We start from the raw sequence: 12,866 nt of genomic DNA on the forward strand, positions 1-12,866 counted from the left end.
GTACATCATCATCAAGATGAATGGGCCAGTTGCCTAACTAAGTGGTTTTTCAGCAAAGAAGTGTTTAGCTTGTCTTAATGCACCTGTGGCCTCTTTAAATTCTTATACATGTCTATTAATTATGCAGCCCAGGAGAAAGAAATATTAACCAATGTAATCATCCTGATAGTGAATTAATTTGCAAAGCAGTATGATAACCAGGAAAAAGGTCCCAGGGCAAGAGACTCCCATCAATACCCTGACCAGCAAGGTATCTGAGGTCAGTCTGAGTGCAGTGACCATTTCTGAACTCTTCCTTAACAACTAACCAAAAGGAATCAAACCATAATAAAGCACTTCTGGAAGGCATTAGTAGAAAGAGCATCCTGAAATAGAAAGAATAGTCAAATAGCCACCAATGCAGCAGAACAGCCAGAAAAGTAAAGTTTTTATGGCTTAAAAAACAGCAAAAGAATACGTATTGCAAATCATACCCTGCTGTTGCTAATATCATACAAGCAATATGAATGGAGGCTTGTTAGAACTAAAATACAGATACAGGGAGACCACTAAAGTGAAGCCTTACCTATCAAAATGCATCAAATGTCGGCTCACTTTCATTAGAATTATCACCATCTACTTTAAAGTTTACCCTCCAGCATTCTTGGCCCTTGTGGAAGGTTGCAGCTGGTGTGGGATGTGAGAAATGATGCAACTAGATGTTAGCTACAAAAATGAACAATACTGAACACATACCCTGTTATCTTTTGTGACCTTCGCTTTTGGTATTCTATTTCGTCCACTGTCCACACTGCCCCTTTGACATTTTCTACTCGAACAAAACACTTGTGCAGACTAAGGTTGTGGCGTACTGCATTCTAAAGCAAATACAAAAGGGGAAAAAGAGCATTCCAAATTGTGTAATAGTTAAACCAAAGAGCAAATGAATGCCAATTTTACAAGAAAATATGCTGAAATCAAACATCTCTATCTCTGCTATAACTTTTTATATACCATACTAACAGCAGTTTCCAAATGTTAACCCAAGCATTTGCCAATTACCTTAATGTAAATTATCAAATGCCTTACTTTTATTTAGTATTTTTGTAAAAGGTTTTTTTTGTGTATATGAAGGATGAACTTCTGCAACTATAATTCAGCATTTAAACTTTTGAAAATGTCTATACTCTTCAGATATTAGAAAACTCATGACCATAAATATAAAAATTAGTTTTCTTTTTGGATTGAGTGTAAGCTCTGTACTTTGAACAGCAGCATGAATAGCAAAACTGTGCACCAATATCTGCCATTTGAACTGTCTGTGATAACAAAGCTCTCAAAGCTATTTTAATAATAGCTATGTCAGAACCTTCTTTAGCTGCTGCTGGTCTAAATTGCAATATCTGTACAAATTACAGTATCTTTGAAAATGCCAGTACAATTAGGTCAGGTCTGTTGTGTCCCTGATCAGCTCTTGGGGAGGTGAGGGGCTGGAGGTGGTGGTGGTGAGGAGTGTGTGTGTGTGTGTGTGTGTGTGTGTGTGTTTGTATGGGGGGGGGGGGCGGGGTGGGGTGGAGGGAGCGGTGTTGGTGATGGCAGTGGTTGGTGTAGTTAGAGATGATTGCACAGTCCACTGAAATAACTGAATAGCCTATCTTCCTCCTGTAGTATGAAATGCAAGCAAAACAACTTACAGTGCCACTGCCACACATGTTAGTGCCAAACAAAGAGCAATGCAAAAATAAGTTTCAAAATTCTCTTTTTGCTTTATAATAATCAAGTGACAGACTTTTTTGTTGTACAAATTAACCGACATTTTATGTAAATCCTAAACAGTTCAATACAATACAGAAGCTTCAAATAATAAGAGGCTTGCATTAAATAATTTACTGTTAATGATTTCTTTTGTGATAAATTTTATGTAAAAATACTCAAGCTGACTTGCTAATTTCCTATTTCCAAATGTGTTAAACATAGTGCTTTGATTTATATAAAGCTCACATCTTGCCTAAGATCATATGAGCTCTACATGAGCATAAGAAAAAAAGAGTAATTATTTGTAAACATATTTTATTACTTCTATTAAATTTGATGGAATAACTAATGTGCAGCTTTTCACAAGATGATGACAATTCTAAGCAGTGTTGGCCATGACTGTTGTTCTAATGCTACAATTAATAATTTGAGACCAACAAATATGATCAGCCTGTTAAGATTGTGCATAATTTTTTTCTCATTCCTTTTTTTGTGCTTTGGGTTTGCTTTGAGAAAAGGATCCTATGTAAAAAAAAAAGGCATAAGCAGATCTTGCATCTGACCTGAAATCCATGGATTTGATTGATCTTAATGCCCATGGCTCTGAATATGATAATTTTAATATTAATGAGCAAATGAGCAGTTTTATTATGCATGCGATATAGTTAGAACTAATAAGCTGTTCAGAATGAGTTTCACTGGATTCCCGAGCTGCAGTGATGAGACCAAGCTGAGATATTAAATCATCTTTCATTTCTGCATTTCCCTCTAGTAAACCAAAGGACAAAACAATCACTAAGTGTTACTGTAATGTATAATATGCCAAATCAGAAATAAAAAGTATGAACATTTTAAAAATTATAAATGCAAAATGATTAAACTGTATGTCCCTTTATGTTTCTTTAAATCATAATCTATATAGTGATTGCATTTGGTTAAAACTCTGTAAAATAACTAATAATTAAAAACAAAATACACAGCATAATTTGGAAATTGGAAGAGCTATTAGTCTTTGCAGACATATAGGTCTCTGATGGTCTTTCAGAATAATCTGCATTCCAAATCCAAATTAATTCAGTTCAGTAAATCTGGTACTCAAAATGTTTAATATGCTGATGAGCACAGAGAAAAAAAAATGCTTGTAATGTAGATCTGGCTTTACCATGTCTATTCTTCACCACTACAAACATTTCTACTGATTATGCCAAAAGACTTGTGGCTAATTGCTGTTCCATTCAGTTTTAAAATGAAACAATAAAGTGCATTCAGGATGTACTGACTGTCTTTATCTGCTGAGCTACTCCTTTTTCAAGAGAAAAATACAGGGGAAAAAAGGATACTGAGAGCACCCAATTTTGCTTCTTGTAAGTGCAAGATAATGGATTTGTTTAGACAGGGATATGAATGAATTCTTTGTCTCAGTAAATAAACTGTGTTTCTGTTCTGACAGGATAATATTCACTTACTTTCCTTTAGTTCCAGCTGAGTGACCACAGCCCTGACTCCTGTGGCAGCTTCAGTCTGTGTGATGAGGTATGATGTGTACAAAAGGCACCGACCAAGACAAAACCTACAGCCTCCATTTGTTGCACAAGGCAAACAGCCATTTTTCAAACTAATTAGCCAATAATATGTGAAAGTAAAAAGTAATACGGTGCTACTAACAAAGGTGTTGATGATTGAGTGCTCACACTGTAATTAGTGTGTCAGGCCCTCACATCTCCACCAAGGCGAAGCTATTAATTGCACCAAATTAGAAAACGATATCAGAGGCAAAATTATTCTTTCCACTTGTCATTTTGAGAAAGGGAATTCATTCTATTCAACAGCCGATTTTAAAAAGAGGGAAGGCTGATACCAATCTGTTTGTGTCAAGTAAATAAATGTCTTCAGTCCTATCTGCAGGTACTTTGCCATGCTACTATAAAGTGCAGGTTATGGAGTTACCTTCCAAGTTGCAGCATTACGCCTGAAATAGGCAAATGTCCGTGTAAACCAGTTGTAGATTTCATTAAGTGTTAACTGCCTGTCAGTTGATTCAATGATAGCCTGAAATAAAAGGGACAAAATGACATTAATAGTTGTTTGGTAACTAAACAGGTTGACACTTTCTCAGGAAACATTAACTGAGGCAGTAATTAATTATAACCTAATCAGGCAATGTTAATTTATTTTCTACTCACCTGCCTTATGAGTGTTGCATAAGTAAATGGAGGTCTGACATCTGCAGTCTTATAAAACTCATAGTTTGGGGCAATCTCTGTAAGAGTGAATGGTGAATGTCAAGTAAACATTGTAATTTCCTACACTGAAAAATTGACAAGTTAAACTATGTTCAAATTATTAATAATGAGACTTGCTATAGAAAAAGGAAAACAAATTATTTTGTATCATGTACACCCGTAACAAGTAAGAAACAACACACTGCCCCTCTTTCTCCTTCTTTCAATTAAGCACCTCCCTCCTCATCATCCATCTGAGAAACTGCTTGAGAGAATATATCCTCATCCAACCAGAAGCATGGGATGACTGGATTTTCTTGACAGCCATCACACATGCCATTCTGATCAAATGGTAGGAGAAGGGACTTAAGTCACTATCTTTGCATCATTTCTGAGAACGGTATCAGCCCAGAATTTGGGTTAAAGCAGGGTTCAATCCCAGTACAATGCATGATGCTGCTCCAATGAGCCTAACCACAGAACAAAGACTTCTTTTGTTTATTCCCACTGAGCTGTGAGTGGCTGTCGCACTCCCAGAGACAGGTTGATGGCTGCAGTGGTGTCACTCATTCAACCTGATCAGATAGGGTGACTAAGGGGCTCAGGTCAGCCTGGGGAACAGAGGGGAAAGAGTGTAAGTGATGATTGGCAGTGTCATGCAAATTTAACTTGAAGCTGAAAGCATTTCTGCTTAGGCCAGCTACATAAGAATTTCATATTTCAGGTGGTGATCATTAAGGGAAATGGTTTGGCTGAAAATCAGTTGGAAACAAAATGATCCCAGTATGTCCCAGACATGCTATGCACATGTACAATCAAATTTTGCAAAGATGACCTTCCTCCAACAAACAAGGCCCTCTATTTGCATATGCCTGCTTCAGATAACATGGCAGATACTTCACTTTCAATGTCAAATAAGAGTACATGATGCCTGCCATATTGGATTTATAGGCACTGGTTTTATGTCAACATAAATGGATCCAGCAACCTTTAGTTTCTAAGTCATTGCATTTGTGCAATTGGTCAATTTGTACATTCAGCTAGCTCAACTGAAAACCTGCTCCGCACATCAGTTAGTTGAATTTTAACTGTTAAGCAGTGCTGGGATTTGAACTCTCAACTACCTGGTTAGGAGCCAATTGCTCATCCACTTGGTCTACTGGATGAAAAATATTTTTCGGCCTGTGCCAGAAATATTGATAAAATGCTCATTGTCTAGTCTCATACAATTATCGCATTACACTTCATTATATGTTCAGAATTAAAGCCTAAGAATATCAAACAGCACAGGGGACGAAAACATGATTTTAAGACTGGATTTATCTGAGACTTGGTGAATTATTAAATTTCAACAAACACAGAATTTTGATGATGTATATTATTTTATTTGGATATATAATCTAGTTGGTTTTTTTTACTTAAAAATGTAAACACTACTATCTGCACCATATCTAACATAAAAGTTATAGCTTTACTTTTTAAAATGTATTGTAATATTCATAACACTATTTCCTTCTGCCAGCTTAACCCGAGAGATGAGAAATTTTCTTTCCCCCAAATAAATTGATTTCAGATCATTTTACCTATGGGGAATTCCTGGAACACTAAAACATGTAAAAAGTGTTGTTTAAGTTCAATCCATTCTGGGCAACAAAGGAGATGTTATTTCTTTCTATAATCTTCAAAACAGAGAGAATTTGAAAGCAAAGATAATTAATGTTATTTGTCAGACAAAAAGTCAGTTTACTACTAGAGCTCCTTAGAATCCTACCTGATGAAATGGGAATGTTGTACTTATCACCATGTCGTCTTCGAATTGGTCCCACATTGTGCACGTTGGCTGGAGTGATTACGGAGGGTCCTTGCGTGACAGGGGTGACTGGGGCTGTTGGTGTGGTGGGAGTCTGAGGTAAGCTCTGTGGGGAAGTCTCTGAAATGTTCTTAGACATTGTGACACTCGACACCAGATTCAGCTGAGGAGGCCCAGGAGGAGGAGCGGGAAAAGGCAGAGACAGGAGAAAGAAGGCTTTAAAAGGTTTGACAAATGAGAGTGGATTCACTTCTACAGCTGTGTTGCCACTAATAAGCAGCAAAGGAAGCAGCCAATCTCAACTAATTACAGGATGAAATTGTATCATAAGAACTCTAATTAGAGGATGCTGTTAGAGATTATCTAATGATCTGATCCAACATTACTCAGGCCCAACTCATTTTAGTCTACCCCAACTCTGTAAGAACTGTCTCTCCCATAATAAAAGCTGCTAGCAAATGTTCCATATACGCATCTGTCTATTCTTAAAGGTTGAAAAACAAGGCAGAATATCAAAGGGATCTAGCTACTGCAATGGGACTGGAGTCTGCTGCTGTTACTCCACTGCTGCTGCAGATTTTGCACAGTTCCAAATCTCAGCTGAGAGGCTCCAGCCAGCTGGAAAATTTTACACTGACCTTTACTCTCACTGCTAATTTGGTGGAATGGTAATGACATTACTACATATTCAAACAAAATTGTCTTAATTGCAAATTAGCCAGAGGAGACTGAAATTTTTCAAATTAAATATGATTGTAAATGGAGAGGGGAATGGAATTTCTTCACTAACAATCATTTGTGGCATGTGTTAACAAATATAATGAAATGTCAAGTTTGCCAATTCCTCTGGAAGTATCATTTTCAATTTATGATTACAGTGTCAGTTATTGCTGATGTACCCTGGAATGTGGGTGTCAGGGAAGAAAAAGGAGAAAAAGTGAAAATGAATGCAAGCGATTTAACAGTATGCCCTTCAAATATTCCCCTCAATAAAACTCCGCTAGTCATTATTGAAACACTCTCACATCACCTCTTTTATATTTACCACACATCCATCGTCATAAATTGCATCTAATTAACAAAATTTACACCCATCCACTGTGAAAAGATTTCTGCCAAATTCTTAAGTGATGCTCCTAATAGCTAATTTGTAGTCATTTTCAATCTATTCTGAAGGGTAATTTCTTGATCTGGGAAAACTGCAATGTTATCTTGTCGCAGCACAAAACTAGAAAATCAGGAATTGTGCAGGAAATTGCCACTGACTAAGTAATTCAGGCACATCTGTCGTTCCAAATGTTATGTATTCATCTATAGATAAACACCTTTTTCATTTGGAGAAAATTATGCATTTAACATTGATTGATCTTACTTTGTGGATTTGTTTTACATGTTTAGAGTGTAGAAAAATTTGTTAAAGAAACAAAAATTAACATATGCCAGCTAATTGTTCTGCATTCTTGGGCAGCAGCCAGGAGAAGCTCACTGGCAGTCTAATAACAACGCTTGGCACCCTGAAGGCATTCCCAAGTGCATCTGTTCCCAATAAACCACAAACTGTTTTATTCTACTGTTACTCATAGCCTGCAGATTGATGCAAGCAATGCAGTTACATTTATACATAAATTTGGTTGCAATTCTATTACATAACTAACCTGATAAACAAATGCTACTAAATATTTTTTTAAAAATTAGCTATGCCCAAATTTTCTAAATAATATTTACAATGCATTTTAAAATGATACATTTCTGAAAATAATTCTTGCATTAATCTCTCTAATTACTACAATAGTAAAGTTGACTGTAAATATATTTCCTAATGGACTTGTTAAATGACATGTCTTCACTAGATTAAAAAAAATCCAAAATTAGCTCAAAAAAGAAATGTGATTTTCCAAACTAAAAGGACATCATTAAATACACCAAAAATAATCTCTAGTTATAAAACTTCATAAAATCACTATCATTAAATCTGTGACTTATATACTGTATCTGATTATTATGTTTACAGGGTTATGATAATTTATTTTATCACAGAGTAATAACAAGCAGAACATGTTTGCAGGAAGGCAGTCATGTTCTGATAAAATGGAATTTATTAAAGATAAATAAGGAAAAGCATGTAAAAGCTAGGATGAGCACTTAGCTACCTCTACTCATCTGAATATATTCAAGGTTGGGTGAAACTCATTATTCAGGACTTGCAGCCTTGATAACTTTGATTTTCATCCATCCGTAGCATGGCCAAAAGGTACCATTTAATGAAGTACCATCCAGAGAGTAAATGGGGTCATATAATAGACAGTGCGGTTGCACCTTGTGTTCATGTACTGATAGCTGTTAAGGGTGCAGTGATGAACCAACAGAGCTCATTTCGCCTTGGTAATAAATTCATACTATTAATATTTATCAAATGTGTGGGCTGTCTCAACTGAGCCACTGCATATGAGGACATAAATCAGGACTATCATATCAATTATGGAGCTCTTTTTGTGCAGTATATAAATTTTAGAGATCTTTTTGTATACTGTTCTATTCTTCAACCACTTAAAGGCTAACAGTGCTATACATTCTGGAAAGCGCAAGTGTCCAGTGGGAAGAGGAAACGACTGTAGTTTCAGTTCAACTTGCTCATCTAAAGATTCCCTATTAATTACCCATCATCAAATGCAATTAGTAGTTCTTTCATGTGTAGTTTATGTAATGTAATACTTCAGTTACATTATTCAAGTTCAGTTTTGGATTATAGGCTGAAGATCCTTTATTAGTGTGGATGTTACCACACTGCTGGACTTTTACAAATTTACTGATTGAATAATTTATTTATAAAGAATGAGCTGCAGATTCCTGATGGATTTAGTGGATAAGTATTTTATCTCCAGCTTTTCTATCATATGGAATGCAATATGTAAGAAGAAGTGATAAGGGTATTATTCATTTAAAATAAATAAAAGTGTTTAAATTAACTTGTTCTGAAATCAGATTAGTACTATTTTTAATTGAACTGCACCAAAATTCTTATTAATAAAAGATTATAAATTGTGACAAAAATATTTAAAATACTGTGTGACTTGGTAGTTCTGTGGCTGAGTATTCAACCCTCAACCAGAAGGTCATAACTCGGAGTGCCTAAGATAGCTGTCACTCTTTTCCTGAGATATTACCAGTTTTCAACTGGGCTACATGATGCAGCAACATAGTAGAAAAGCAATGTGTTTTATATCAGTCAGAGGAGGGGTGGCACTGCCTAGTTGCCTTGTGTGAATTGCATCCCCTCTTAGTCAATTAGAAAGCACTACTTTTATTTGGTCATGAAGTAGTCCATACTTCAGTGTAACTCTGTCCTCAAGATGGAGAAGTAACATTGGATAGCATTCTGCAAGGAACAAATCAGGCATGGGAGAAAGTATGTAAAAAAGGTAAGTTTAGTAGGGCTGATTCAGTTTCTGCAAAGGAATTGTAACAAAGTGATCAAGTGAGTTTATCCTGTCACTCATTCAACACTTATTTCTAATAGATTGAACGGCCAGTTTTGTCAAGCCAGTTCCACCGTATAGTTTATAATGTCAATGTCGAATGTCCAGAGAGTTTTAAAATGGTAATTGAATATCATTGAAAGTAGTGGTGCATTTCAAAGTTTTAACATCATACTGTTTAGTGAATTACGTTTTGGCTTTATCATTTCAAATGACTCACAGAGAAAGCATAACAGTGATATAACTTTTACTAACTGTCTCTCTGAAATTTGTTTTACAAATTAGGTTCATTAAAACTGAAATTCCATGTCAAACATACTTACAGTTTACACTGGTTTGTTTTTGATTAAATGTTTTGGGTACTATTTTGATAGACAGTAAATTCTAATCCTTCACCTGAAAGTAACTCCCATTCAATGCTTTGTCAGTAATGACATAGCTATATAGCAGTGCAATTGATGCCCAATAAAATTCTCTTCGCTGGCAAAGTGTATTTGTAAATCCATCAAAATAAAATGTTCTAACATTTCAACAGTCATTTCAAGTCAGTTATTTGTCACAAGTGAAGTATATTACTTTGTCAGTGTAGAATGTAGAATGTCTATTTTAGTTGAACAAAAAGCTATCTGCTAACATTTTTCATAGCTACACTTAATTCTTAGGTATTGGCATAACCATTTTATACGGAAACTGTCAAGGCAATTGTTTATTTCTATGATACACAGTATTCATTATACAGGATGGCCCCTATTTAATCCATGGTTTAATATTAAACTTACAGGTTTCGGACATGGCTTAGGATCGGATGGTCTCATATGAAGGTGTGTCATCATTGCCTGAAGGCGTTCACGTTCTTTAGAAAGCTGTGATTGAACAAAGAGAAAATAAATCTCTTGCAAAACACATTTAAAATGACTGTGCTAGAATAGGTTTTCGTTCTTAAATTCATTGTAGGATCAACCTGTTTCTGTAGACTTTACTTCAAGAAGAAACCAGCTTCTTAAGAAGTACCCATCATTTGGAAGTCTCCCTTGTGTTCAAAGGTCATGGAAAAACAAATAACACTTCATCTTTTTGTCAATAGGAGTATTTGGATCATAGCTATTGTGACAGTAACAAGTTACTAAGAACACAAATAAGTGGGCCCTTGGTGTCCTGATAAAACTCCCATGGACTCTGTTAGGAATGGACTAATGCCAGCAGCTGCGAAGAGGTGAAGCCTTCTCAAAGCACTATGCCTGCCAGGGTCATCTGCACACTTCAGCCTTTCTCTCTGTGGTCCAGTTACTGTCCCCAGCAATCTGCCATCATCAATCTAATTCAATAGAGTGACAGAGACCAGGCAATGCGAAATACTGAACATCATCACAGATGTGTCTAAGTCCACACTGCACAGATTCTCATTACTGTTGATGAACTTCACTTCTACAGATTATTTCTGTAAGTCAGACAGCCAGGGGAAACCTATTAATTGGTGACTTTGAAAGGAAGATCATTGGGTGATAAACGTTTCCATCTTTTTGAAAATTGTACGCTAGACAGCTATTTATAATTGCTTCATCTTAAACCCTAAAATCAAATACTTAGCAGATATCCCTACTTGTGAATTCAACTGTTTATAGATTGTCTTTAATTTTTAAAAGATAAAAACTTCATAGGTGTGCCATTTTATTGAATAAAAAAGATCTTGGACAATTTCTACAACAGAAAGGAGTATGGTATGATAGGTCTTTTTGCCTGAAGGTATGACTTCAGTTTATTGTCTGTTGATGTTTCGTTGTAAGTAGGTTTTTCTGTCAGTATTGTTTACCATTGCCTTCCACTCTGATGGACAAAGTGTGGTGGTGGGTCCCAAGTCCAACACAGCTAGAATGAGAATGGTGGACATGATGGACATTTTTCTGAACCAAATCCAAGCCACCTTGCCAAATCAACCTACCAGCCCCCATCACAGGGTATATGGTGTGAAAAGAGAGGCAAACCTTTTCCACAGGAAGAAAGGAATAATAAACGTAAAAAATGAGTTAACTGTGCTGCTTCCAGAAATTACCTCACAGTCATAAGGACACCTGGACATTTACTTTCAAAGTAATCCTCCAACAAGATGTCATCCACTTTTAAAATGGGTAATTACATCACCTTTGAATCAGCAATCCTAGCAATTAATTGATACACATTTCCATGGAAGACTTGTCAAAGTACTTGTTAAAGTTAACAGTTTATATGCTGAAAATGTGTTGCTGGAAAAGCGCAGCAAGTCAGGCAGCATCCAAGGAGCAAGAGAATCGATGTTTCGGGCATGAGCCCTTCTTCAGGATCCATGCCCAAAACGTCGATTCTCCTGCTCCTTGGATGCTGCCTGGCCTGCTGCGCTTTTCCAGCAACACATTTTTCAGCTCTAATCTCCAGCATCTGCAGTCCTCACTATCTCCTCCTTGACAGTTTATATGCAATGAGCAAACACAAGCCAAGAAGAACTGAATACAAACAAATGAAGATAACGAGGCTCAAATTTCACACCTTTAGTGTCTGTTTTTTGGACACTTTTGGCTGAATTTAATGGAGCTCGCTGGAGTTGTCATGATAGCAGGGAACCTGGAGAAGTGGGCAACAGGTTCTGCCTCTGACTCCTGGCAGCAGTTAAGGTGACCTGCATTTAATCAGGGTCAGGAAACACTCATCCCTAGGTCAATCGGATGGCAATTAGCCTCATTAGTGAGTCACTTGAGTTAAATTATTCATCAGTCCACAGGGCAGGTGAGAGAAGGACAAGTTAGTCAGTATCATCTAGATGACCTGATGAGAAAAGGACTCCGACATATAGTTAGTCTCAAAGCTCGATTAGTTCAAGCTTAATGGTGAGTAGATATAATTTCTGTTTTATTGTTTAAAATAAATAGGATTAAAGTAGGCTGAAGTGATGGTAGGACAGCTTGGTTACATAGAATGCCCATCCTGAGCCATGTGGAGATTTGTGGATGCTTCATGTGTAGAAATGTCTTCAGCTGCAGAACATTGAGCTCCTCGCTTACACTCCCTTTTTGATTTTCTAAAAAACCTTCTTCTCTGTTTTTGGTTGCACTTCAGTCCCACGCTCCTGATCTTTGGGCACCCGGTACAGAGAGGGGACGGCAGGTCTGAGGACCTCCTTGTGGGTCTGCTCCTAGGCCTGGCCAAACTGGCCATACACAGGTCCAGGCAGCAGGCTGTAGAGAGGGTCGTTAGGGCCGACTGCCTCCCCTCTTCTGCGATTATGTTAGAGTCCGGGTGTCTCTAGAGAGGGAGCACGTGGTGTTCACCAATACTCTTGAGCTGTTCAGGGAGAGGTGGGCACCGCAGGGAGTGGAATGTATAATTTCCCCCTCCAATTCTATTGTGATTTAGTTCCTGCCCTCCCCTTCATTGTCTGGTCACACAGCATTGCCCTTTGATGTGAAGGGTACTGCTTGTCACTGGCCACTTAGGTGTTTCTTTTCTTCCTGGTGGTGGAAACTGAAAAAAAGATTCATGTACCTTTTGTCTTTGTTAAAAAAAAAAGAAAAAAGAACATTGAGCTCCTGTTCTTGGTGTTCAAATAGCAGCTTCATTGTAGTTCATTTACAAAGCTGACATCTATATTAACAG

General features: G+C 37.0%; 1 protein-coding gene across 6 annotated transcripts in view; it reads right to left on the reverse strand.

Moving 5' to 3' along the window:
* The window catches only part of foxp2 (forkhead box P2), a 798,642-nt gene that overhangs the window by 33,749 nt on the left and 752,027 nt on the right, over nt 1-12,866 (reverse strand). For all 6 annotated transcript variants that reach the window (XM_060839811.1, XM_060839807.1, XM_060839808.1 and 3 more), the window contains 5 exons: nt 10,022-10,105; nt 5,728-5,929; nt 3,918-3,994; nt 3,682-3,783; nt 736-857 (listed from right to left, as the gene is read on the reverse strand). In XM_060839811.1, the coding sequence (XP_060695794.1) occupies nt 736-857; nt 3,682-3,783; nt 3,918-3,994; nt 5,728-5,929; nt 10,022-10,105 (587 nt within the window). The remainder of the gene's footprint in view (nt 1-735; nt 858-3,681; nt 3,784-3,917; nt 3,995-5,727; nt 5,930-10,021; nt 10,106-12,866) is intronic.

The sequence above is a fragment of the Hemiscyllium ocellatum genome, chromosome 19 (assembly GCF_020745735.1).
Source record: "Hemiscyllium ocellatum isolate sHemOce1 chromosome 19, sHemOce1.pat.X.cur, whole genome shotgun sequence".
NCBI classification, from domain to species: Eukaryota; Metazoa; Chordata; class Chondrichthyes; order Orectolobiformes; family Hemiscylliidae; genus Hemiscyllium; species Hemiscyllium ocellatum.